General features: G+C 46.5%; 1 protein-coding gene across 1 annotated transcript in view; it reads right to left on the bottom strand.

Annotated features, from left to right (window-relative positions):
- Positions 1–26,320, bottom strand: part of EXOC4 (exocyst complex component 4) — a 323,699-nt gene that overhangs the window by 36,325 nt on the left and 261,054 nt on the right. Inside the window, exons 12-14 of the mRNA XM_081331755.1 lie at positions 15,052–15,188; positions 11,774–11,929; positions 4,768–4,937 (exon numbers count right to left, since the gene is read on the bottom strand). Coding sequence (XP_081187881.1) covers positions 4,768–4,937; positions 11,774–11,929; positions 15,052–15,188 — 463 coding nt within the window. The remainder of the gene's footprint in view (positions 1–4,767; positions 4,938–11,773; positions 11,930–15,051; positions 15,189–26,320) is intronic.

Here is a 26,320-nt window from a genome sequence, read left to right as displayed (position 1 = left end):
ATCTATCCATCCACATACATCTGTCATCTATCTATCTATCTATCTATCTATCTATCTATCTATCTATCTATCTATCTATCTATCTATCTATCTATCTATCTATCTATCTATCCATCCATCCACATACATCTGTCATCTATCTATCTATCTATCTATCTATCTATCTATCTATCTATCTATCTATCTATCTATCTATCTATCTATCTATCTATCTATCCACATACATCTGTCATCTATCTATCTATCTATCTATCTATCTATCTATCTATCTATCTATCATCTATCTATCTATCTATCTATCTATCTATCTATCTATCTATCTATCTATCATCTATCTATCTATCTATCCATCCACATACATCTGTCATCTATCTATCTATCTATCTATCTATCTATCTATCTATCTATCTATCTATCTATCTATCTATCTATCCACATACATCTGTCATCTATCTATCATCTATCTATCTATCTATCTATCTATCTATCTATCTATCTATCTATCTATCTATCTATCTATCATCTATCTATCTATCTATCTATCTATCTATCTATCTATCCACATACATCTGTCATCTATCTATCTATCTATCTATCTATCTATCTATCTATCTATCATCTATCTATCTATCATCTATCTATCTATCTATCTATCTATCTATCATCTATCTATCTATCTATCTATCTATCTATCTATCTATCTATCTATCTATCTATCCACATACATCTGTCATCTATCTATCTATCTATCTATCTATCTATCATCTATCTATCTATCTATCTATCTATCTATCTATCTATCTATCTATCTATCTATCTATCTATCATCTATCTATCTATCTATCTATCTATCTATCTATCTCTATCTATCATCTATCTATCTATCTATCTATCTATCTATCTATCTATCTATCTATCTATCTATCTATCCTATTGTCTATTTATTTATTTATCTATCCACATCTATCTACATACATCTGTCTGTCTGTCTGTCTGTCTGTCTGTCTGTCTGTCTGTCTGTCTGTCTGTCTGTCTATCTATCTATCTATCTATCCTATTGTCTATTTATTTATTTATGTATCCACATCTATCTACATACATCTGTCTTTCTGTCTGTCTGTCTGTCTGTCTATCTATCTATCTATCTATCTATCTATCTATCTATCTATCCACATACATCTGTCATCTATCTATCTATCTATCTATCTATCTATCTATCTATCTATCTATCTATCATCTATCTATCTATCTATCTATCTATCTATCTATCTATCTATCTATCTATCTATCTATCTATCTATCATCTATCTATCTATCTATCCATCCACATACATCTGTCATCTATCTATCTATCTATCTATCTATCTATCTATCTATCTATCTATCTATCTATCTATCTATCTATCTATCTATCTATCTATCTATCTATCCACATACATCTGTCATCTATCTATCTATCTATCTATCTATCTATCTATCTATCTATCTATCTATCTATCTATCTATCATCTATCTATCTATCTATCTATCTATCTATCTATCTATCTATCATCTATCTATCTATCTATCCATCCACATACATCTGTCATCTATCTATCTATCTATCTATCTATCTATCTATCTATCTATCTATCATCTATCTATCTATCTATCTATCTATCTATCTATCTATCCACATACATCTGTCATCTATCTATCTATCTATCTATCTATCTATCTATCTATCTATCTATCTATCTATCTATCTATCTATCTATCTATCATCTATCTATCTATCTATCTATCCACATACATCTGTCATCTATCTATCTATCTATCTATCTATCTATCTATCTATCTATCTATCCACATACATCTGTCATCTATCATCTATCTATCTATCTATCTATCTATCTATCTATCTATCTATCTATCTATCTATCTATCTATCTATCATCTATCTATCTATCTATCCATCCACATACATCTGTCATCTATCTATCTATCTATCTATCTATCTATCTATCTATCTATCTATCTATCTATCTATCTATCTATCTATCTATCTATCTATCTATCTATCTATCCACATACATCTGTCATCTATCTATCATCTATCTATCTATCTATCTATCTATCTATCTATCTATCTATCTATCTATCTATCATCTATCTATCTATCTATCTATCTATCTATCTATCTATCTATCCACATACATCTGTCATCTATCTATCTATCTATCTATCATCTATCTATCTATCTATCATCTATCTATCTATCTATCTATCTATCTATCTATCTATCATCTATCTATCTATCTATCTATCTATCTATCTATCTATCTATCTATCTATCTATCCACATACATCTGTCATCTATCTATCTATCTATCTATCTATCTATCATCTATCTATCTATCTATCTATCTATCTATCTATCTATCTATCTATCTCTATCTATCATCTATCTATCTATCTATCTATCATCTATCTATCTATCTATCTATCTATCTATCTATCTATCTATCTATCTATCTATCTCTCCTATTGTCTATTTATTTATTTATCTATCCACATCTATCTACATACATCTGTCTGTCTGTCTGTCTGTCTGTCTGTCTATCTATCTGTCTATCTATCTATCTATCTATCTATCTATCTATCTATCTATCTATCTATCTATCTATCTATCTATCTATCAATCCTATTGTCTATTTATTTATTTATGTATCCACATCTATCTACATACATCTGTCTTTCTGTCTGTCTGTCTGTCTGTCTATCTATCTATCTATCTATCTATCTATCTATCTATCTATCTATCTATCTATCTATCATCTATCTATCTATCTATCTATCTATCTATCTATCTATCTATCTATCTATCTATCTATCTATCTATCATCTATCTATCTATCTATCCATCCACATACATCTGTCATCTATCTATCTATCTATCTATCTATCTATCTATCTATCTATCTATCTATCTATCTATCTATCTATCTATCTATCTATCTATCTATCTATCTATCCATCCACATACATCTGTTATCTATCTATCTATCTATCTATCTATCTATCTATCTATCTATCTATCTATCTATCTATCTATCTATCTATCTATCTATCTATCCACATACATCTGTCATCTATCTATCTATCTATCTATCTATCTATCTATCTATCATCTATCTATCTATCTATCTATCTATCTATCTATCTATCTATCTATCTATCTATCTATCATCTATCTATCTATCTATCTATCTATCTATCCACATACATCTGTCATCTATCTATCTATCTATCTATCTATCTATCTATCTATCTATCATCTATCTATCTATCTATCTATCTATCTATCTATCTATCTATCTATCATCTATCTATCTATCTATCTATCTATCTATCTATCTATCTATCTATCTATCTATCCACATACATCTGTCATCTATCTATCTATCTATCTATCTATCTATCTATCTATCTATCTATCATCTATCTATCTATCTATCTATCTATCTATCATCTATCTATCTATCTATCTATCTATCTATCTATCTATCTATCTATCTATCTATCTATCCACATACATCTGTCATCTATCTATCTATCTATCTATCTATCTATCTATCTATCTATCTATCTATCTATCTATCTATCTATCTATCTATCATCTATCTATCTATCTATCTATCATCTATCTATCTATCTATCTATCTATCTATCTATCTATCTATCTCTATCTATCTATCTATCTATCTATCTATCTATCTATCTATCTATCTATCTATCTATCTATCTATCTATCCTATTGTCTATTTATTTATTTATCTATCCACATCTATCTACATACATCTGTCTGTCTGTCTGTCTGTCTGTCTGTCTGTCTGTCTGTCTGTCTGTCTGTCTATCTATCTATCTATCTATCTATCTATCCTATTGTCTATTTATTTATTTATGTATCCACATCTATCTACATACATCTGTCTGTCTGTCTGTCTGTCTGTCTGTCTGTCTGTCTGTCTGTCTGTCTGTCTATCTATCTATCTATCTATCTATCTATCTATCTATCTATCTATCTATCTCTATGACTATTTATCTATCATTTATCTATTTATCTACATTTATCTCTCTCTCTCTGTCTCTGTCTCTCTCTCTCTCTCTTTATCTCTTTCTCTTTCTAACCATCCATCCCACCTTCCTCCTCCTATTTTCCCCACAAGAACAATCCTGGGGAAATCAGTGGGGAAGCCAGATTCACTTAACAACCACGTTACCAACTTAACGACTGCAGTGATTCATTTAACAACTGCGGCCAGAAAGGTCATAAAATGAGGGAAAATTCACTTAACAACTGTCTCGCTTAGCAACAGAAATCTTGGGCTCCTTTGTGGTCGTATGTTGAGGACAACCTGTACTTGATAACAGAATAACCGAGTCGGAAGGGACCTTGGAGGTCTTCTAGTCGAACCCCCTGCTCAAGCAGGAGACCCTCTACCATTCCAGACAAACGTTTGTCCTGCCTCTTCTTGAGAGCCTCCAGCGATGGAGCACCCACAACTTCTGGTGGCAAGCCGTTCCGCTGGTTAATTGTCCTCACTGTCGGGAGGTTTCTCCTTAATTCCAGGTGGCTTCTCTCACTGATTGGTTTCCATCTGTTCCTTTACCACCATCTCGCTTAGCAACAGAAATCTGGGGCTCAATTGTGGCCGTTACATCGAGGACGACCTGCGTTCTTGAGATCTCCACTGGCGTGTTTCCGTCTTCCCGGGTGTCACTTACTTGGAAGGCTGGCGATGGTGTTCTTCACTCGTCCCGACAGCCATTCCAGACTCTCATGCATGTTGGCCAAGGCCTTCAGGTCGCTGACGTCCCGGAGGATCTCTTGCTGGGGAATCAGCTTATCGCCCAGGTTCCCGATCAGGACTTCGGACTCCTTGCCAAAGGCAGTCCTAGAAGGAAGAGAGAGCAAGGGTTGTGTTGGCCATGGAGAGTAGCATTATTTATTTATTTCATGCACACGCACGCACAGAGACACACTCACTAATTATTTTTTATAACTAACTCAAAGTGGCGGAGATACCTAATACTTTGACCTCCTCCTACTTTCCGCACAACAACAACCCTGTGAGGTAGATTGGGCTGAGGGAGAAGGACAGGCCCAAAGTCATCCGGTCGGTTTTAATGCCTAAGGTGGGACTAGAACTCACCGTCTCCCGGGAATTTGGCCCAGAGTTGCCAGCCGGCTTTAATGCCTAAGGTGGGACTAGAACTCGCTGTCTCCTGGGGATTTGGCCTAGAGTCACCAGCCAGCTTTAATGCCTAAGATGGGACTAGAACTCACCGTCTCCTGGGGATTTGGCCTAGAGTCACCAGCCAGCTTTAATGCCTAAAATGGGACTAGAACTCACCGTCTCCTGGGGATTTGGCCTAGAGTCACCAGCCAGCTTTAATGCCTAAGATGGGACTAGAACTCACCATCTCCCAGGGATTTGGCCCAGAGTTAGTAGCCAGCTTTAATGGCTAAGGTGGAACTAGAACTCACTGTCCCCTGGTGATTGGTCCAAAGTCACCCAGCTGGATTTCACACCTAAGGCAGGACTAGAATCCCAATCTCCTGGTGACTGGTCCAAAGTCACCCAGCTGGCTTTCACGCCTAAAGCAGGACTAGAACTCCCAATCTCCTGGTGACTGGCTCAAAGTCACCCCGTCAGTTTCCACGCTTAAGATGGAACTAGAACTCCTCGTTTCCTAGCGACTGGCTCCAAGTCTTGTAGCCGGCTTTGTGCCTCAGGTGGGACTAGAACTCACCATCTCCGGGCGATTCTCACTCAGCCAGCTTTCAGGCCTAAGGCGAGACTAGAACTCACCGTCTCCTGTTTTCTAGCCTGATGCCTTTGCAAGCTAGATTCCCCAGAGTTTTGCGGAGAGCCAAGCCGAGAAAAAGGCCGTGAAGAATCAAAGAAATTTTCTCGCTGAACTTTGCTGGAAGCTGAGTTCAGATGGGCCTCCGTCGGAGCCCACCCTCAACTACACCCGGGTCATCGGTCCTGGGATTGGCAGATTATTTTTATTTATTTTATTTTATTTATTTTAATTCCATTTATATCCCGCCCTTCTCCGAAGACTCAGGGCGGCTTACAAGCTTAGCAGTAGCCTTCATTCTATGTATATGCCTGCTTGTTAGGGCTTTCACACACACCCCAAGCGGCATTATTACAAAGTCAGCTTAATTGCCCCCAACAATCTGGGTCCTCCTTTTACCTACCTGGGAAGGACGGAAGGCTGAGTCAGCCTTGAGCCTGGTGGGATGAGAACCTGCACTAATTGCAGGCAGCTGGTGTTACTTAAGGAGGCATTAGCCCACTGCTCCACCAAGGCTTATATCGTTAAACCTACCATTTCCACAATAAGCCTAACCCAATCACCCATTCGCTCAATCACGTCTCCTTTCCAATGACTTCAGTGGCACACAATTGCGTTAGTTGAGCTGACTTCCCCCCGTAATGATTTCCAATCGTATATGAGTCTTTACACCGGGGAAATAAGCAGAAGCCTTCCTGACATGGTGGGGACGTTCCCGTCGGCTCCGGGTTTAGCCGCCCCAGTCCGTCAGTCCGTGTTTGGCAGGCCTACACAGGTAGACCTCGACTTACGAGCCCCAAATTTCCGTGGCTAGGTGAGACACAGGTTAAGTGAGTTTTTGCCCCGCTTTGCGACCTTTCTTTGCCACCGTGCTAAAACAGACGAAGAACGGCTGCGGGACTTGGGGTTGGCTAGTCTAAAGAAAAGAAGAAATAAGGGAGACGCGATAGCAGCGTTCCAGTATCTGAGGGGCTGCCACAAGGAAGGGGGGGGGTTTCACGTTATTCTCCAAAGCTCCAGAGAGCAGGACGAGAAACAAGGGTTGGAAACTGACCAAAGAGAGAAGCAACCTGGAATTAAGGAGAAACTTCCTAACAGTGAGGACAATTAACCAGTGGAACAGCTTGCCACCAGAAATGGTGGGCACTCCATCACTGGAGGTTTTTAAGAAGAGACTAGACAGTCTGAGATGATATTGGGTCTCCTGCCTGAGCAGGGGGTTGGACTAGAAGACCTCCAAGGTCCCTTCCAGCTTTATTCTATTCTAAAACTAAGATGATCCAAGGCCTGGAGACTAAAACCTACAAAGAACGGCTGCGGGACTTGGGTTTGGCTAGTCTAAAGAAAAGAAGAAACAGGGGCGACATGATAGCAGTCTTCCAGTATTTGAGGGGCTGCCCCAAAGAGAAGGGGGTCACGTTGTTCACCAGAGCACCAGAGGGAAGGATGAGAAACAATGGATGGAAACCGATCAAAGAGAGAAGCAACCTGGAACTAAGGAGAAACTTCCTGACAGTGAGGACAATCAACCAGTGTAACAGCTTACCCCCAGAAATCATGGGCGCTCCATCACTGGAGATTTTTAAGAAAAGACTAGACATTCACCTGTATGAGATGGTATAGGTTCTCCTGCTTGACCAGGGGGCTGGACTAGAAGACCTCCAAGGTCCCTTGCAGCTCTATTCTATCCCAGTTGTTAAGTTAGTAACACCGTTGTGAAGTGAACCTGGCTTGCCCCGTTGACTTTGCTTGTCAGAAGGTGGCAAAAGGGGAACACGTCACTTGGGGACACTGCGAGCGTCATAAATACGAGCCAGTTGCCAAGTGTCTGAATTCTCGTCACGTGACCCAACCTTGGACTACAATAGCTGGAGCAGACAGGGAGGAAGCTAATCAGCAGCTTGTGAGAACGTGAGCGAGCAGTTAGACAAAGAGACCCGAACTCATTGGTAGCTCACATTGGAATGAACAAGGAGATGCATTCAATTTCCCAGCTACTACAATTGTTGGCTGAGCAGGGCCAAAAATAGCCAAGCGAAATGATTAAAGCCTGGGAAATGGGCCCCTTGTCAGTCAGCTGGGATGCTGATTTACCACCTGCTCATCTGGAGCCAAGGGTGCAGTTGCACAAGGAGACAACCATCAACGACTCAATAGCCAGCCAGCCACACCCTAATTAATAATAATTTAAAAAGCTACATACCACCACACACCATATAAATACAGGGTGCACACATTCTGGAGGGGGAGAAGTTCTCAGGACGAGCCCGAAAGTTTGGACGAATCAATAAACCTTTGGCCCCGGTGACCGATTGGATCCTAGGATAGTCGTGTTTTGAAAACAAGCCATGTGTTCTTCTACCGGGGGGGGGGGAAGAGAAAGGAAAGTCTGATCAATTTCAACCGCACACACCAGGTTGGCTCCAGATGATACGGACAGGGTAGGAATCCCTTAACGTAATTTTCCTAATGGATTCCGGTAAGCGGTAATAACCAGCTTCTCGTCCATCACCAAGGATTTCTAAAACAGCTCGTAGTAGCCGCAAAGAAGCTCTTCCAGGTACCCCGAGGGGAGGAAGGGGTCAGCAGCTGGACCATGAAAGCGAAGAAAATTGATCAAGCGGTCAGATGGTCCAAATTGAGCCGTCTGCTAAAGTGACGCCCCTGATTAAGCAAGCGTCCAACACGCAAAGAGAATGTTCCAACAAACAGGTCAGCCCCGCTTCCGGGCAGCGAGCATACCGCACGGTTTTGCGCATGGGTCACCTCTCCTGCAGGAGCTGCATTGGCTGCTGATTTTTGTTTCTGGGCCCAATTCGAAGGGCTGGCTGTCGCCTTCAAAGCCCTACCTGCTCTGGGTCCAGGTTATTTGAAGGACCACCTTTTCCCAGTCATATCTATGTGTGGTCCACCAGAGTGTGGAGACATGGGGTGAATGAATGAACCTTTATTGTCAAAGTACAACCAGGTATACATTGAGATTGGCTGAGCCTCCCTTCGTTGCCCCCCCACCACAACTCACAGTGACAACAAACCCTCCATCTTATTACACCATGTGAGCTAATTGCATGACGCACCGGCCTCACAAGTCAGTCATACTTAAAATTATAAAATTATTTCCCGTTCAAGAGCCTGACAGCCCATGGATAAAAGCTGTTCTTCAGCCTGTTGGTACGGCTGGCTATACTCCTGTATCTACTACCCGATGGTAGGAGAGTAAAGAGGTACCAACCAGGGTGTGAGTCCTCCCTGAGAATTTTCCTCACTCTTCCAAGGCAGCGGGCCCTGGCGAGGTCATCCAGGGGTGTCAGGGGACAGCCCACGATGTCTTGTGCTGTGCTCACCACACTGTATAATACTTTCCTATCCGCGGCTGTCAGACCAGCATACCAAACCACAATACAGTATGAGAGGACGCTAAGGTTTCCCCCTCTCTTAAGGAGGTCCATCAGGTGGGACCGAGAAGAAGGAAGGACCTTCTCCGTGGTGGCTCCTTCCCTGTTATTTGAAGGACTGTCATTTCCCAGGTTGATCTACCCAACCCATTAGAGCAAGGAGGCAGAGGATGTCATGGGTCCCCTCTCTTGAGGAGGTCCATCTGGTTGGACCAAGAAGAAGGTCCTTCTCCGTGGTGGCTCCTTCTCTGAGGAACATCATCCCCGCAGAGATAAGATTGGAAATAAGGTGTTATGGATCCTCTCTCTTAAGGAGGTCTATCTGGTGGGACCAAGAAGAAGGACCTTCTCCGTGGTGGCTCCTTCCCTGTTATTTTAAGGACTGTCATTTCCCAGGTAGATCTACCCAACCCACTGGAGCAAGGAGGCAGAGGATGTCATGGGTCCCCTCTCTTGAGGAGGTCCATCTGGTGGGACCAAGAAGAAGGGCCTTCTCCGTGGTGGCTCTTTCTCTGAGGAACATCATCCCTGCAGAGATAAGATTGGTTCCCCACTTTGACACTCATCCGAAAGATCCTGAAGACCGGCTTCTGCCAGTGGGCCTGGGGACCCCAGAATGATACAGAGCCCATCAAGAGGTGGGTTTGATTGTTACCAGTAGCGGGGCAGGGGATGATTGGCTTTTTTGTTGGGATTGCATCCTTGAAACGGAGATGAGCGCCACCCTTATGGTCAGCAACGAGTAGGGGAGTAAAACCCCTTCATTCCCTCCTTTATTCCTATAAGCTAGAGCAGGGGTGTCAAACTCAATTTCATTGATGGCTGCGGTTGCCCTCAGGGGGCCGGGTGGGTATGGCCTGGGTGGGCGTGGCCTACTGGGTGGGCGTGGCTAGAGTGCGTATGGCCTACTGGGTGGGCGTGGCCAGCTCTACATCGTTCGCATCAAGGGTGCCTATGGGGGCCCGGGCAGGAGTGGGACAGATCTGAGGGTCTCTGGCAGAAGGAGGGTCTCTGGGCCAGGCCAAGGCAGTGGGGGCCATTCCCTCACTGTTTCCAGGATGGCTTCGCGGGCCGCATGAAACCACTTTGCGGGCCGGATCCGGCCCCCGGGCCTTGTGTTTGACATGTCTGGGTTAGAGGTCTCCAACCTTTTCGGGCTTAAAGACTGGAGGGAAGAGGAGCAGCTTCAAAATTGGTGTGCGCACACGAACACACGCACACACGCACACACGCACACACACACACACGAGGCCACACACACTGGCGCGGCCCTAGCAGCCCCGTTCACACATGTGCAAACAGTCACGCACCCCCCCAGGGCGGCTAGCAACCCGTTCGTGCATGAGCAAATGGGCCGTGCAAATCACCCGGGCTAGCGGCGCATGCGCAAACAGGCTGCAGACACCCTCCCCATATCCCCATTCGCGCTCGCGCGCAGGCACAAATGGGGCCGCGGGTGCTAGCATGAGTGGGAGGGGAATGCGCGCCCATGTGTGCGCGCACTGGCCAGCTATTTCAGCGGCCCGCTAGCCAAGGGCCCACGGCCCGGTCCCGGGCCACAGACCACAGGTTGGGGACCCCTGCTATAAGCCACCTGGAGTCGCCAAGAGTGAGCTGGGTGGCCCTATCAATTTTCTTCTCTAAAGCAATCGCATAAAATCTCCTAGCACTTTGTCCTTGCTCATCCCAAAGGCCGGAGGTTCAGGGCTCGCCCGTCAGAAGACGGCGTCCAGGTGAAACGTTGATTTCCATCCATTGATCAAAGGCAGGGCTTTTCAACCAGTGGCACGGGTACCACCTGTGGTACATTGGCACCTGGCAGGTGGTACGCGACCATCCTAGGAAAGTGGTAGCGGGGGAGGGGAATGAGCTGAACCGGCGGCAGCACCGCACAAGCCTGAGCGAGAGACGGCTGGAGCTGCAGGGCTGTCGGGGCTCAGCGGAAGCGCCAGGATCAGCGCCAGGATCCAGCTGGAGCTCAGCACTGATCCCAGCGCTTTTGCTGAGCCTAGAAGAAGCGCCGATCGGCTGGAACATTGCAGCATCTCCAGGGTCTTGTGATTTACATTCAGATGCTTGGCAACTGATTCATATTTATGATGGTCACAGTGTCCCAGGGTCATGTGAAGTGACCAAAACCTGCTTCAACGACCCAACAGAGGGGTGGGCATAAAAATCAAACACCCCCACCCCACCCCCGCTGCCAATCCTCAACCGAAATGCTCACAACAATGAAAGCCTCGGACAGGAGGAAGAGCGCCGCCGGGCGGGCAGGCAGGCGTCTTGCTCGGCTGTGGCTTGGGGGGGGGGCACATTTTCAGGGCCATTGTAACTTCAAACGGTCACTAAGCGAACTGTCGTAAGTCGAGGACTACCTGTACTTCATCACTTTTTTCCCCTTTTTTTTTTTGGTCATCAAGTTTTTTGACCCCTTGCTAGGCGACTGGTGTTACTCGGATGTCGCCATATCCTAAAAGTGGTAGAATGGGTGAAAAGGTTGAAAAGCCCTGCTCTAAGGAATAACTTGCCTTACGACGTCTTCTTCTTCCTCTCGTTTAGGTCTCAGCTGTTTGGGCTGGGCCATGTTGCTCCAGTTGGGAAGGGACTTCAAGAGCCTGGTAATGTCGTCATCTTTGGCCCAAGAGGTGCTGATCACCATCTTCTCGTCGGACTGGACAATGCTCCTGAAGTGGAAAAAGTAACCAGGGGAATCAGAAAGCTGGTTTGGCCAAGGATTACAGGCAGTCCTCAACTTACGGCCACATTTGAGCCCTGTCGCTAAGCAAGGCACTTGTTAAACACTTGTCGCGCCGGCTGTCCGGTGAGCTTTTGCTTTTTTTTTTTTGCCACGGTTGTTAAGTGAATCTTGTAGGTTAGTAAAGGAATCCGGCTTTTTCCCATTGACTTTGTTTACTGGGAAATGGCAGGGGGGGAAATTAAAAAAAAACCGACAGGGAAGGCAGAAAAGATATTTGTTCTGCGCCTAGGTTCAGAAGATACGGTAACGATCGAGGTCTCCATAAAAAGGGAGGCGGTTAAAACGGATTGTGCAAACTTTAAAAGGCACGAAAGCGACGGCTCGCCGGAAACCTAGAACGATTTATTTCTCCAAAAAAAGGTTGATGGGAGAAACTCACGGATTAATTTACCGCCAGCCTTTACACTTAAGTGGAATTTATCAGCTTGGGCGTGTGTTAGGGGTTAGCTCAATGCGCCTGCCAAGCTCTTTATTTGCTCGAAGAAAACACAATTACGGCGGCACTCCGAAGCTTTCTATAATTTTGCAATCTTGATTCTTTGCAGCCTTCTGTTTGAATGAAAGATCCAGCTATATTTGCTCCTTTTATCTCGAGGGGGGCGAAAACTCCCAAACGCCGATAAAATCTATGGCTTTGGGTCGGCCCACACAGGTAGACCAGACAGGAAAACACAACGAGATGAGCTAACTGTACTTTACGGCAAGGCTGCGTTCACAGAATCTCGCAAGTTTGAAAATACAAATATTCGCCTGTTCTTTTATAACCCAGGCAACTAGGAAGAATCCCTTCTCAGCCTTTTTCTCCGTCCATTATGCAGCTGTGGCTTATATCCTCTCTTATCTGACTGTTCTCTAAAGCTACGTTAACAGAAACCTGTAAGTCTGAAAGTGCAAATATCCTGCCATCTCCTTTACAGCCTAAGAAGCTGGGGAACTATGCAGCTTTGGGCTACGCCCTCTCTTATCTGACTGTTTTCTACAGCTACGTTAGCAGAAACTTGTAGGTCTGAAAGTACAAATCTTCTGCTGTCCCCTTTAAAGCAGGGCTTTCCAGCCAGTGGTACGGGTACCACCTGTGGTACATTGGCACCTGGCAGGTGGTAGGCGACCATCCTAGGAAAGTGGTAGCGGAGGAGGGGAATGAGCTGAACCGGCGGCAGCACCGCACAAGCCTGAGCGAGAGACGGCTGGAGCTGCAGGGCTGTCGGGGCTCAGCGGAAGCGCCAGGATCGGCGCCAGGATCCAGCGGGAGCTCAGCGCTGATCCTGGTCCTTTTGCTGAGCCCAGAAGAAGTGCCAATCAGCTGGAACTAGGCAGCATCTCCAGGGTCTTGTGATTTATTTTATTTATTTTTATTTATTTTATGGGACTTATATGCCGCCCTATCTCCCAGAGGACTCAGGGCGGCTAACAGCAATAAAAAACAACAGTACAAAAGTTAAGAAAAAATTAAATAACAGCCCCAAATATTAATCACACAGTTAAAAATTAAAACTTACGTTCAGGTGCTTGGCAACCGATTCATATTTATGACGGTCACAGTGTCCCAGGGTCATGTGAAGTGACCAAAACCTGCTGCAACCACCCAGCAGAGGGGGGAGGGGAATAAAAACCAAATACCCACCCCACCCCACCTTGCTGCCAATCCTCAACAGAAATGCTCACAACAACGAAAACCTCGGACAGGAGGAAGAGGGCCGCCGGATGGGCAGGCAGGCGTCTTGCTCGGCTGTGGCTTGGGGGGGGCACTTTTTTCAGTGCCATTGTCACTTCGAACAGTCACTGAGCAAACTGTTGTAAGTCGAGGACTGCCTGTACTTCATCACTTTTTTCCTTTTTTTTTTTTTGGTCATCAAGTTTTTGACACTTTGCTAGGCGACTGGTGTTACTCGGATGTTGCCATCTCCTAAAAGTGTCACAATGGGTGAAAAGGTTGAAAAGCCCTGCTTTAAAGACTGAAAAGCTAGGAAACTACGCAGTTCTGGGCTATGCCCTCTCTTATCTGACTGTTCTCTAAAGCTACGTTAACAGAAACATGTAAATCTGAAAGTGCAAATCTGTCACTGTTGTTCTGTACCAGCCTGCTACCGGCCCTGCAGAAAAGGCAGGGACACCCCCTTTTACAAGAAGGCAAGAGGCTGGAATTACGCCTGTCAAATTTATTGCTACAAAAACAAACGGAACAAGACAAACCAAGAAACAGGAGCTTTAAGAAACAGGAACTATCCAAGCGGTTGCCTTCAGCAAACCAGCCCTCCCCACACATTCCCCTTTTATACAGTTCAGGGTGTGGCTTCTCTCTGCCTCCTTCCGAGGAGCCCCATTGCCTTCCTCTGTTTACTCCTGATTGACTGCCTCCTGCGTCGGGCGTCCTTGAACAGGGCCAGCTGTGGGTCATCTTCATCCACGCTGTCAGGCTCACACAGCTGGGTCTCCGTGGTGACCAAGTGAGAGGGGCCTGGCTGAGGGCTCTCATCAGCAAGATCTTCAACCCCCTCAGCAAGCTCTTCAACACCCCCCTCCTCGTCCTCTGAGTCGTCCGACCCAACTGCCGAACCCACAGGCTGACCCTGAATCACAACAACTGTCTCCTTTACAGCCCAAGAAACTAGGGAACTATGCAGCTCTGGGCTGTGCCCTCTCTTATCTGACTCTTCTCTGAATTGACATAAACAGGAACTCGTAAGTACAAATATCCCGCCATCTCTTTTACAGACTGGAAAGCAAGGAAAATCTTTTGTCTCCATCCGTTACGCAGCTCCGGCTTATTATCTTCTCTCATCTGACTGTTTTTTAAAGCTACGTTAACAGAAACTTGTAAATCTGAAAGGGCAAATCTCCCGCCGTCTCCTTTACAGGCCCAGAAGCTACGGAGCGATGACCTCATTCCGCCGGAACCGAGGAAGCTTCTTGGATGAGGAGCGAAACCTCTTTGAGGGGAAAAAAAAAAGCACCCAAGAAAAGTCTAGTTGCCTCTTGGAAAAGAAAAAAAAGAAGCACCTTTGGGAGAGCCGTGACCAGGATGAGGGAGACGCTCCGTAGCCGTACCTGTACGCCGCGTTGCAGGTGTCCTTGTACTGTTGAAGCTTGACACACACCATGTTCAGGAACTGGTCGGAATAGGCACTTAGGTCATGCATCAAATTCATGAGGTCCTGGACCGTTTTTTCCACGACGACTGTGCTCTGTTGACGAAAAGAAAAGAAAAAAAAAACACACGGGGAGGCTGAGTGAAGAAAAGCCATTTGCAAGTCATTTCCAAGCAGAGTTGGAACACGCAAACAAGTGGACTGGAGGCTAAAACGTACAAAGAAGGGTTGCCGGAATTAGGTCTGTCTAGTTCAAAGGAGCCTCTTGTTGCGAGTGAAGAAGGAGAGTGCAAAACTTGGGTTGAAAATCAACATTAAGAAAACCAAGATCATGGCATCCGGCCCTCTCAATCCCTGGCAAATAGATGGGGAAGAAATGGAGGTAGTGACAGATTTTATTTTCCTGGGCTCCAAGATCACTGCAGATGGGGACTGTAGCCAAGAAATTAAAAGACGCTTGCTCCTGGGGAGGAAAGCCATGGCAAATCTAGACTGCACACTAAAAAGCAGAGACATCACCCTGTCAACAAAAGTGCGTGTAGTCAAGGCTGTGGTCTTCCCAGTTGCAATGTGTGGCTGTGAAAGTTGGACCATAAGAAAAGCCGAGTGCCAAAGAGTTGAGGCCTTTGAACTCTGGTGCTGGAGAAGACTCCTGCGAGTCCCTTGGACTACAAGGCAATCAAACCGGTCAGTCCTAGAGGAGATCAACCCTGACTGCTCTTTAGAAGGCCAGATCCTGAAGCTAAAACTCAAATCCTTTGGCCACCTAATGAGCAGGAAGGACTCACTGGAGAAGAGCCTCATGCTGGGAAAGGTGGAGGGCAATAGAAGAAGGGGATGACAGAGAAGGAGGTGGCTGGATGGAGTCACTGAAGCAGGAGGCGTGAGCCTAAATGGACTCCAGAAGAGGGTAGAGGACAGGAAAGCCTGGAGGAACGTTGTCCATAGGGTCGCGATGGGTCGGACATGACTTCGCAACTAACAACAACAACAACAGTTCAGTGAAGAGAAGAGAAGGACCGACGGGGGGGGGGGATGTGATAGCAGTCTTTCAATCTCTCAGGGGCCGCCCCAAAGAAGAGGCAGTCAAGCTGTTCTCCAAAGCCCCTGGAGGCAGGACAAAAAGCAATGGATGGAAACAAATCCTGGAGAGAAGCAACCTAGAGAAAGAACTAAGGAGAAACTTCCTGACAGTGAGGACAATTAACCGGTGGAACAACCTACCTCCAGAAGCTGTGAATGCTCCATCCCTGGAGGTTTTTAAGAAGAGATTGGACAACCATTTGTCTGAAATGGTATAGGGTCTTCTGTATGAGCAGGGGGTTGGACTAGATGATCTCCAATGTCCCTTCCAAGGTCTATATAATTATTATTATTATTATTATTATTATTATTATTATTATTATTATTATTATTATTATTATTATTATTATTATTATTATTATTATAACAGGCAGTCCTCGCTTTACGAGCACAATTAGGAGCAGAATTTCAGACTGCTGAGCAAGGTGGTTGTTAAAGAGAGTAATCACCTGATTTTTATGACTTTTTTTGGGATGGGGGGCAGGCTTGTTAAGCAAATCACTGGGGTTGTTCAGTGAATTGTGAATCCAGCTTCTCTCATGGACTTCTCAGTGAGAAGTCGCCAACGGCGATCACTAAGACCCCGACATGCTGCAACCATTGTAAATACATGCTGTCAAAACACACACACACACACACACACACACACACACACACACACACCAATTTCTGATCATGTAGTTGTGAGGATGCTGCAACGGTCCTTAAATGTCCGAACGACTGGTCCTAAATCACGTTTTTCACTGTTGTGGTCCCTTTGGATGACCGCTAAACAAATGGTTGTTAAGTTGAGGACCATGTCTCATTGTTATGACCAGCCCACGTCTCATGACGACTCAGTCCACTGTCGAGGGTTGCAAATGAAGCCCTAGGTTAACATTAACCCCACTGACGTGGCAAGGTAATCTCCTAAACCAGGGGTCTTCAAACTTGGCCCTTTGATGACTTGTGGACTTCAACTCCCAGAATTCCTCAGCCAACATGGACCATATAAGCCAGGGGTCTTCAAACTTGGCCCTTTGATGACTTGTGGACTTCAACTCCCAGAATTCCTCGGTCAGCGTGGCTGGCTGAGGAATTCTGGGAGCTGAAGTCCACAAGTCATCAAAGGGCCAAGTTTGAAGACCCCTGTTCTAAACTGTATTCAGGTAGTCCTCGATTAACAGCCATTCATTTAGTGACTATTAGACGTTACGACGGCAGTGAAAATAGTGACTTACTTGTTCACACTTTACGGCCATTGCAGCCCCCCCATGAGCCTGTGATCAGAATTCAGGCATATTAATCTCTCCTAGTTTGACCCAGGAGGCAGGGAAGGAAGGGACGTTCAGAGGAAATAAGGGGCTGCGGGGTGTCCAGCTAGTCCCCAACTTATAAAAGTTCGTTTAGTGACCATTCGAAGTTACAGCGACACTGGAAAAACTGGCTCACGATCGTCTGTCCCACTCAGCATTCCTGCGGTCAGGTGATCAAAACTGACACCCTTAGCAACTGACTCGTATTTACGACGCCCAGAGTGTCCCCGGCTCACGGGATCTCCTTTTACGACCTTCGGACAAGCAAAGTCCACGGGGATTTGTTAAGATTCACTTAAAGACCGTGTGACTCGCTGAATGATGCAGGGATTTGCTTAACGACGGTGGCAAGAAACGTCGTAAAATGGGGCAAAACTCCCCGAACAACCCTCTTGCTTAGTTAGCAACAGATAATTTGGGGGTCAATTCTGGGCGTAAGTCGAGGACCTACCCGTACTTAAAAATCTGGAAAGCCTTTGGCCTCTTGCTTCGTATGTCGTTGAATCTAAGTCCGTTTGAGTGGAAATTCGGTCAGCTGTGACCAAGAGGGGGGGGGTCCTTCCCCCTTTGTCCCACCACCTTCCTCCAATCACAAAGACAAGGACATCAGGCCCCCCCCTCTCTGCATTTGAAGTTTCAAAACCTCAATTCAAAGTGATCCCCCCTACACACACACACACACACATACACACACCTGTTCCCTTTCCCTAAACCAAGTTGTGTCTCGGCATTGATTTTAAGATTAAAGTGCTGGCAAAAGGCCCCGGATCCATAATCCTGTTCCTGCAGATGGACTGCTGAGTGACAGGAATTGATTCTTCTCGCCCGCCTGCTAAAAGGCATCGGAGAGGCATCTCTGGGTTGAGTGACATCCGCCCGGCGTTTTGAATGCGGATCACGACATTTGGAGGGCGAGTTGGACAGCGGTCAAAGGCGCTTGCTGGGAAACAGCCAAGTTGGGAAAAGGAAAAGTTTGGAAAAGACCCGGGGACTTGGCACAGCTAGTCCTCGAGTTACAAGCGTTCGTTTAGTGGCCGTTCAAAGTTATGACGACCGGGGGGGGGGGGGGAAGTGATTTCAGAAGGGACCCTGGAGGTCTTCTAGTCCAGCCCCCTGCTCAAGCAGGAGAACCTATACCATCTCAGACAAGTGACTTTCTAGTCTCTTCTTAAAAATCTCCACGGATGGAGCGTCCACGATTTCTGGTGGCAAGCTGTTCCACTGGTTGATTGTCCTCACTGTTAGGAAGTTTCTCCTCAATTCCAGGTTACTTCTCTCCTTGATCAGTTTCCAACCATTGTTTCTCGTCCTTCCCTCTGGTGCTTTGGAGAATAATTTGAACCCATCTTCCTTGTGGCAGCCCCTCCAATACTGGAATAGCTTCTATCACGTCTCCCCTATTTCTTCTTTTCTTTAGACTGGCCAAACCCAAGTCCCGCAGCCGTTCTTCGTCTGTTTCGGTCTCCAGACCTTGGATCATCTTAGTTGTTCTTCTCAGAATTTTTTCCGGACTCTCAACATGATTTTTGTGATGTGGAGACCCAACATGGCTGCAGCATTCCCGGTGTGGCCTTGCTAGGGGTTTATAAAGCGGTACTAATGCTTCATGTGATCTTGATTCTATGCCTCCAGAATAGGGAGACGTAGGTGGCTCAGGTAGTCCTCGACTTACAGCAATACATTTAGCGACCATTCAAAGTCACAACCGGATGGTCCATAGACCGGAACAAGTTCCAGCTACAGAAAGGGCTGAAAGTCCCATCAGATACTGACGCGGTGCAAGATGGTGATTTTTCAGAAATGCAGAGGGAGATTTGCCGGGTTTGCTGGGTGGGGAGGGGGAGAATTAATTATCCCCCCTCCCCATCACTTCCAGCAGACACTCAATCAGCATTAAGTTGAGTGCATCAGTTGGTGGAAAGCTTAGCCCTCTCCCTCTCCCTTCTGATGGTGTGGTTGGGGTCCTCCCGGCAGGGGTCTCCAGTGACCCAGGCTGGGGATTATTTCCTGGGGGGGGGGGCAGCAAATATATAAATCACTGTCAAGAGGAAGAAGCCCTTGCTTGACCCAGCAGGAAGGCCTGAGACATTCAGATTTGTTCCATTCCACGCTGTGTCACTTGCCCGTGGAGAGGGTGAACCGCACGGTAATCAATTAGGTTGACAAGATCCCCTACAGATCCCGGCCATCTAGGCCGGCGACTTCAGGGCAGGGGGGGTGGGGGGGAGAGAAAATGGGTCACAAGGAAAGAAAGAAAGAAAGGAAGGAAGGAAGGAAGGAAGGAAGGAAGGAAGGAAGGAAGAAGGAAGGAAGAAAGAGAAAGAAAGAAAGAAAGAAAGAAAGAAAGAAAGAAAGAAAGAAAGAAAGAAAGAAAGAAAGAAAGAAAGAAAGAGAAAGGAAGAAATGAAAAAAGAAAGGAAGGAAGAAAGGAAGGAAGAAAGGAAGAAAGAAATGAAGGAAGGAAGGAAGGAAGGAAAGAAGGAAGGAAGGCAGGAAGGAAGGAAGGAAGGAAGGAAGAAAGGAAGGAAGGAAGGAAGAAAGGAAGGAAGGAAGGAAGGAAGAGAAAGAAAGAAAGAAAGAAAGAAAGAAAGAAAGAAAGAAAGAAAGAAAGAAAGAAAGGAAGGAAGGAAGGAAGGAAGGAAGGAAGGAAGGAAGGAAGGAAGGAAGGAAGGAAGGAAGGAAGGAAGGAAGGAAGGAAGAAATCAGGATTGGAAAACTGGACCTTGTTCAGATGCGGAAGAGAATGTGAGCTGCTTCTTTTAGCCTGAATGGCTAAATAGCGCTAGCAATAGCCGTTAGACTTATATACTGCTTTAGAGGGCTTTACAGCCCTCTAAGCTGTTTACAGAGTCAGCCTGTTGCCCCCCCCCACCCCCCCCAACAATCTGGGTCTTCATTTTAACTGACCTTGGAAGGACAGAAGGCTGAGTCGACCTTAAGCTGGTCAGGATTGAACTCTTGGCTGTGGGAAGAGTCAGCCTGCAATGCTGCATTCTAACCACTGCGCCACCACAGCTCTCCGTCCCTCCGTCCCTCCCTCTTTTCCTCCCTCCTTCCCTCCGTCCCTCCCTCTTTTCCTCCCTCCTTCCCTCCCTCCCTCCCTCCCTTCCTTCCTTCCTTAAGACTTAGCAATAGCCCTTAGACTTATATACCCCTTCACGGTGCTTTAAAGCCCTCTCTAAGCGGTTTACAGAGTCAGCCTGTTGCCCCACTCCCCAACGATCTGGGTCCTCATTTTACCGGCCTCGGAAGGACGAAAGGCTGAGTCCACATTGAGGCGGTGAGAATCGAACTGCTTGCAACTGGCAGAATTAGCCTGCAAATGCTGCATTCTAACCGCTGGGCCACCATGGCTCAACGTAGCTTTGACGTTCAGGAGGAGGACATCTTTGAGGAAGGACAAGCATGGGGCAAGACCCCGGCCTTTATGCCTTGACGCCAGTTGGGACTGAATCACAGAATTGGAAGGGACCTTGGAGGTCTTCTAGTCCAACCCCCTGCTCAAGCAGGAGACCTTATACCCTCTCAGACAAACGATTGTCCAGTCTCTTCTGGAAAGCCTCCAGTGATGGAGCACCCGCGACTTCTGGAGGCAGGTAGTTCCGCTGGTTAATTGATCTCACTGTCTGCCCCGATTTCTAGGTTGCTTCTCTCCTTGATAAGCTTCCATCTGTTCCTCCTTAACCTGCCCTCAGGTGCTTTGGAGAATAGGTTGACCCCCCGTCTTCCAAAACTTGAGGGGCTGTCACAGACAAGGGGGGGAGGGGTGTGTCAATCTATTCTCCACAGCACCTGACGGCAGAACAAGATGGAACTGATGGAAACGCATCAAAGTGAGAAATCATCGGAACAACTCGTCCCTCAGAATTGGGGGTCCTTTTATCCCTGGAGGTTTTCAAGGAAAGACTGGACCGCCATTTCTCCCGAACGGTATAGGCCAGGGGTAGGCAACCTTGGCCCCTTCATGACTGGTGGACTTCAACTCCCAGAATTCCTGAGCCAGCCATGCTGAGGGGAAAGGGAGAGGTTTCCATGCTGAGCCATGCCGGCTCAGGAATTCTGGGAGTTGAAGTCCACGAGTCATGAGGGGGCCATAGTTCCCCCATGCTGGCTGAGGAATTCTGGGAGTTGAAGTCCACGAGTCATGAGGGGGCCATAGTTTCCCCATGCCAGCTCAGGAATTCTGGGAGTTGAAGTCCACCAGTCATGAAGGGGCCACAGTTCCCCCATGCTGGCTCAGGAATTCTGGGAGTTGAAGTCCACGAGTCATGAGGGGGCCATAGTTCCCCCATGCTGGCTGAGGAATTCTGGGAGTTGAAGTCCACGAGTCATGAGGGGGCCATAGTTTCCCCATGCCAGCTCAGGAATTCTGGGAGTTGAAGTCCACCAGTCATGAAGGGGCCACAGTTCCCCCATGCTGGCTCAGGAATTCTGGGAGTTGAAGTCCACGAGTCATGAAGGGGACATAGTTCCCCCATGCTGACTGAGGAATTCTGGGAGTTGAAGTCCACGAGCCATGAAGGGGGCACAGTTCCCCCATGCTGGCTCAGGAATTCTGGGAGTTGAAGTCCACGAGTCATGAAGGGGACATAGTTCCCCCATGCTGGCTCAGGAATTCTGGGAGTTGAAGTCCACGAGCCATGAAGGGGGCACAGTTCCCCCATGCTGGCTCAGGAATTCTGGGAGTTGAGGTCCACAAGTCATGAAGGGGCCATAGTTCCCCCATGCTGGCTCAGGAATTCTGGGAGTTGAAGTCCATGAGCCATGAAGGGGCCACAGTTCCCCCATGCTGGCTCAGGAATTCTGGGAGTTGAAGTCTACAAGTCATAAAACAGCCAAGGTTGCCTACCCCTGGTGTAGGGTTTCCTCTCTTGCTCAGAGGGTTGGACTAGAAGATCTCCAAGGTCCCTTCCAGCTCTTGGAGTCTATGACTACCTATATATTTAGTATGTCTAATGAACAGAAGGATGGGGTGTGTGTGTATGTGTGACATGATAGTAGTGTCCCAATATTTTTGGGGCCGCCACAAAGAAGAGGGGGGGTCAATTTATTTTCCAAAGCCCCAGAAGGCAGGACAAGAAGCAACGGATGGAAACTTACCAAGGACAGAAGCAACCTAGAACTAAGGAGAAACTTCCTAACGATGAGAACAATTCACCGGTGGAACAACCTGCCTCCAGAAATTGTGGGCGCTCCAACACTGGAGCCTTTTAAGAAGAGACTGGAGAACCGTTTATCCGAAATGGTCTCTAGGGTCTTCTGCCTGAGCAGGGGGCTGGACTAGAGGACCTCCAAGGTCCCTTCTGTATTCTATCCCCGCTTGGAAAAAATGAGGAGAGTTTTTTGAAACCACAATCCCTTTTGGGAAGCAGAAGTCCGGATGTCCCCTTGGAGTGATTGCAACTTTCTGGTTATGCCGTGGAGAAGGCCGAAGGCCTCACACGGAACGACAACAGCGCTGGCATCCTCCCAAAGGCCTCTGACAACTGGCTCTCTGCCCATCCTCCTCCCTGCCTACCACCAGAGCAGATGGCTGATCTTCTCCTACACCACTTCCAGGCAGAACTGGATCTCTCCAAGTCAAGCGTTTAAATTCCGCCTTGCTCTTCTTGTTCATCATTCCTTCCACACACACACACAACCCCCCCCCCCCGTGCTTCTCGGCTAATGACAGTCGAGTCACTGTTTTGTGAAAAAAAAAACACATTTAAGCTTTCGCAAAGGCAGCGCTGCAAAGCGGGAAATGGAAGGCGCCCGGGGAAAGGCAGGCTGGCACCCTGCGAACGCGGGCACCGCCGCCGACAAAGCGCTCATCCATTACCCCATCAGCAGCAACTCCAGGCCCAGCGGGGTTCAAATGGGGGGTCCTGCTGGGGAAGAGAAATTAAGTTGGAATGGAGGTAATCCATCTTCAGAGGCGCTCGCTCGGCTGTGTTTCGGGAAGAGTTTCTTGGCAATAAAAAGGGGGAACGACCGACCGGGCTTCGTTAAAGAAGACACAAGGGAAGTTGGATGTGATCAGAATCGGTGGCCTTCCTCTTCCCTACTCAGCTTGAAACACACAATCAATCAGAATAGAGCTGGAAGGGACCTTGGAGGTCATCTAGTCCAGCCCCCTGCTCATTTCAGACAAATTGGCTGTCCAGTCTCTTCTTAAAAACTTCTAGTGTTGGAGCATCCACCGCTTCTGGAGGCAGGTTGTTCCCCCGATTAATTGTTCTCGCTGTCAGGAAGTTTCTGCTTAGTTCCAGGTTGCTTCTCTCCTTGATGAGTTTCCATCCGTTGTTTCTCGTCCTGCCTTCGGGCACTTTGGAGAACAGCTTGACTCCCTCCTCTTTGGGGCAGCCCCTGAGATACTGGAAGGCTGCTATCATGTCCCCCCTCATCCTTCTCTTCATTAAACTAGACATAACCAATTCCAGCAGCCGTTCCTTATGTGTTTTAGCCTCCAGTGCCCTAATCATCTTTGTTGTTCTTGTTTATTGATTGAAGAGAATAATTGTAGCTCCAGGTTGAACCATGAGGTGCTTGGTGCTCTCAGAGCTTGGTGGTTTTCTTGCAAACTTTGCAACATTCCATGCACTTACCAAGGCAATTTATAATGCCTTGGTAAAGAGCATACTTGGAATATTGCATCCAGTTTTGATGGAATATTGCATCCAGTTTGCACCACATATAAAATGTTGGGTACTCTAGAAAGGGTACAGAGAAAAGCAACAAAGATGATCAGGGGACTGGAGGCTAAAACATATAAGGAACGGTTGCTGGAAATGGGTATGTCTGGTTTAATGAAGAGAAGGGTGAGGGGGGACAAGATAGCGGTGTTCCAGTATCTCAGGGGCTGCCCCAAAGAAGAAGGAGTCAAGCTGTTCTCCAAAGCCCCTGAAGGCAGGACAAGAAGCAACGGATGGAAACTCATCAAGGAGAGAAGCAACCTGGAACTAAGGAGAAATTTCCTGACATTGAGAACAATTAACCAGTGCTTCCAGAATTTGTGGGTGCTCCATCCCTGGAGTTTTTTAAGAAGAGATTGGACAAGCATTTGTCTGAAATGGTATAGGGGTTGGACGAGTGGATCTCCCAAGGTCCTTTCCAATTCTGTCATTCTGTTAAACTAACATCAAACTCCATACTCCCTTCTAGCACTGATGCAAGACAATCACCAAGTCCAGAGAGCCCCAAGGATCCCACAGTCCTCCTCCTCCTCCTCTTCCTCCCTTCTAATACTGATGATGTTACCCAGCTGGGTCATGAAACGTCTGCAAGAAAACTACACACTCAGAGAGCATCAAGGACTCCACAATCCTCCTCTTCCTCTTCCTCTTCCTCCTCCTCCTCCTCCTCTTACCCCAAACCCCACTACTTTCTAGCACTGATGATGTTACCTAGTTGGGTCATGAAACGTCAGCCAGAAAACAAGCAAACTCAAGAGAGCACGCAGGACACCCCCCCACACAAAAAAAGAATCTTATTCAAGACTTCTTGTATTTAAAAAAGAGTCCAAGCTTTAAATATTTAAAGACTCCAATCTATCTATTTCAAGCCACCTCAGTGGCTGCAACTCAGCCCATCTGGCTGACCTTTTCTGGACTTCTGTCTCCATCCGTTATTAAGGTCAGATTGTGTTGGCCGGATCTTATTTCGCCCTCACCCCCTTTTCCCAAATGTCACCCCTCCGTTTAGACAGCTGGCGAGTGGGGTAAGATAGCTAAACAATAACTAGTCAAGGGGCCTGGGGTCCTTTTTTTTTGTTTTTTTTTCCCCCTTTTCTTTCTAAAACAGACCAGTTGTTCTACAGCTAAAAATACTTTGTGGCCTTTTCAACAGTATTGCAAAGGATAATGTAGACACTGTGGCATTTGGGAATATTTAGGCTTCGCTGCTTAGAAGCCAACGAGATCAGTCCTTGTAGATACAGGATGATGGGACTGAGCCACGTTGGAAGTGCTGACAAGAAAATTCTCCAAAACTAAGAGAACTTTTCTTTCTAAGTCTCTTAGCTTGGTCTAGGTCAGGCAACCTTGGCTCTTTTATGACTCGTGGACTTCAACTCCCAGAATTCCTGAGCCAGCATGAGGGAACTATGGCCCCCTCATGACTCGTGGACTTCAACTCCCAGAATTCCTGAGCCAGCATGAGGGAACTATGGCCCCCTCATGACTCGTGGACTTCAACTCCCAGAATTCCTGAGCCAGCATGAGGGAACTATGGCCCCCTCATGACTCGTGGACTTCAACTCCCAGAATTCCTGAGCCAGCATGAGGGAACTATGGCCCCCTCATGACTCGTGGACTTCAACTCCCAGAATTCCTGAGCCAGCATGAGGGAACTATGGCCCCCTCATGACTCGTGGACTTCAACTCCCAGAATTCCTGAGCCAGCATGAGGGAACTATGGCCCCCTCATGACTCGTGGACTTCAACTCCCAGAATTCCTGAGCCAGCAGGGGGGAACTATGGCCCCCTCATGACTCGTGGACTTCAACTCCCAGAATTCCTGAGCCAGCATGAGGGAACTATGGCCCCCTCATGACTCGTGGACTTCAACTCCCAGAATTCCTGAGCCAGCCATGCTGAGGGGAAAGGGAGAGGTTTCCAAGCTGAGCCAGGCTGGCTCAGGAATTCTGGGAGTTGAAGTCCACGAGTCATAAATCAAATCAGGTTATGAGGAAGAACTTATCTAGACTTAACCTAACAATATTTGGATTGTCTGAAATTTTGGAGACCATTAAAACTCACCTGAACTTTAAAAAAAAATGTTTAAAAATAAAGCACCGTGTCAAACAGTAAAGTCCTTGGCAATTCCTCTGTTATGGCTCGTGTCCTATTTTTATTTAACTTCTACTTAATG

This window comes from Vipera berus (genome assembly GCF_964194415.1).
Source record: "Vipera berus genome assembly, chromosome: 6".
Lineage (NCBI taxonomy): Eukaryota > Metazoa > Chordata > Lepidosauria > Squamata > Viperidae > Vipera > Vipera berus.
This window is presented reverse-complemented; position numbering and strand designations above follow the sequence as displayed.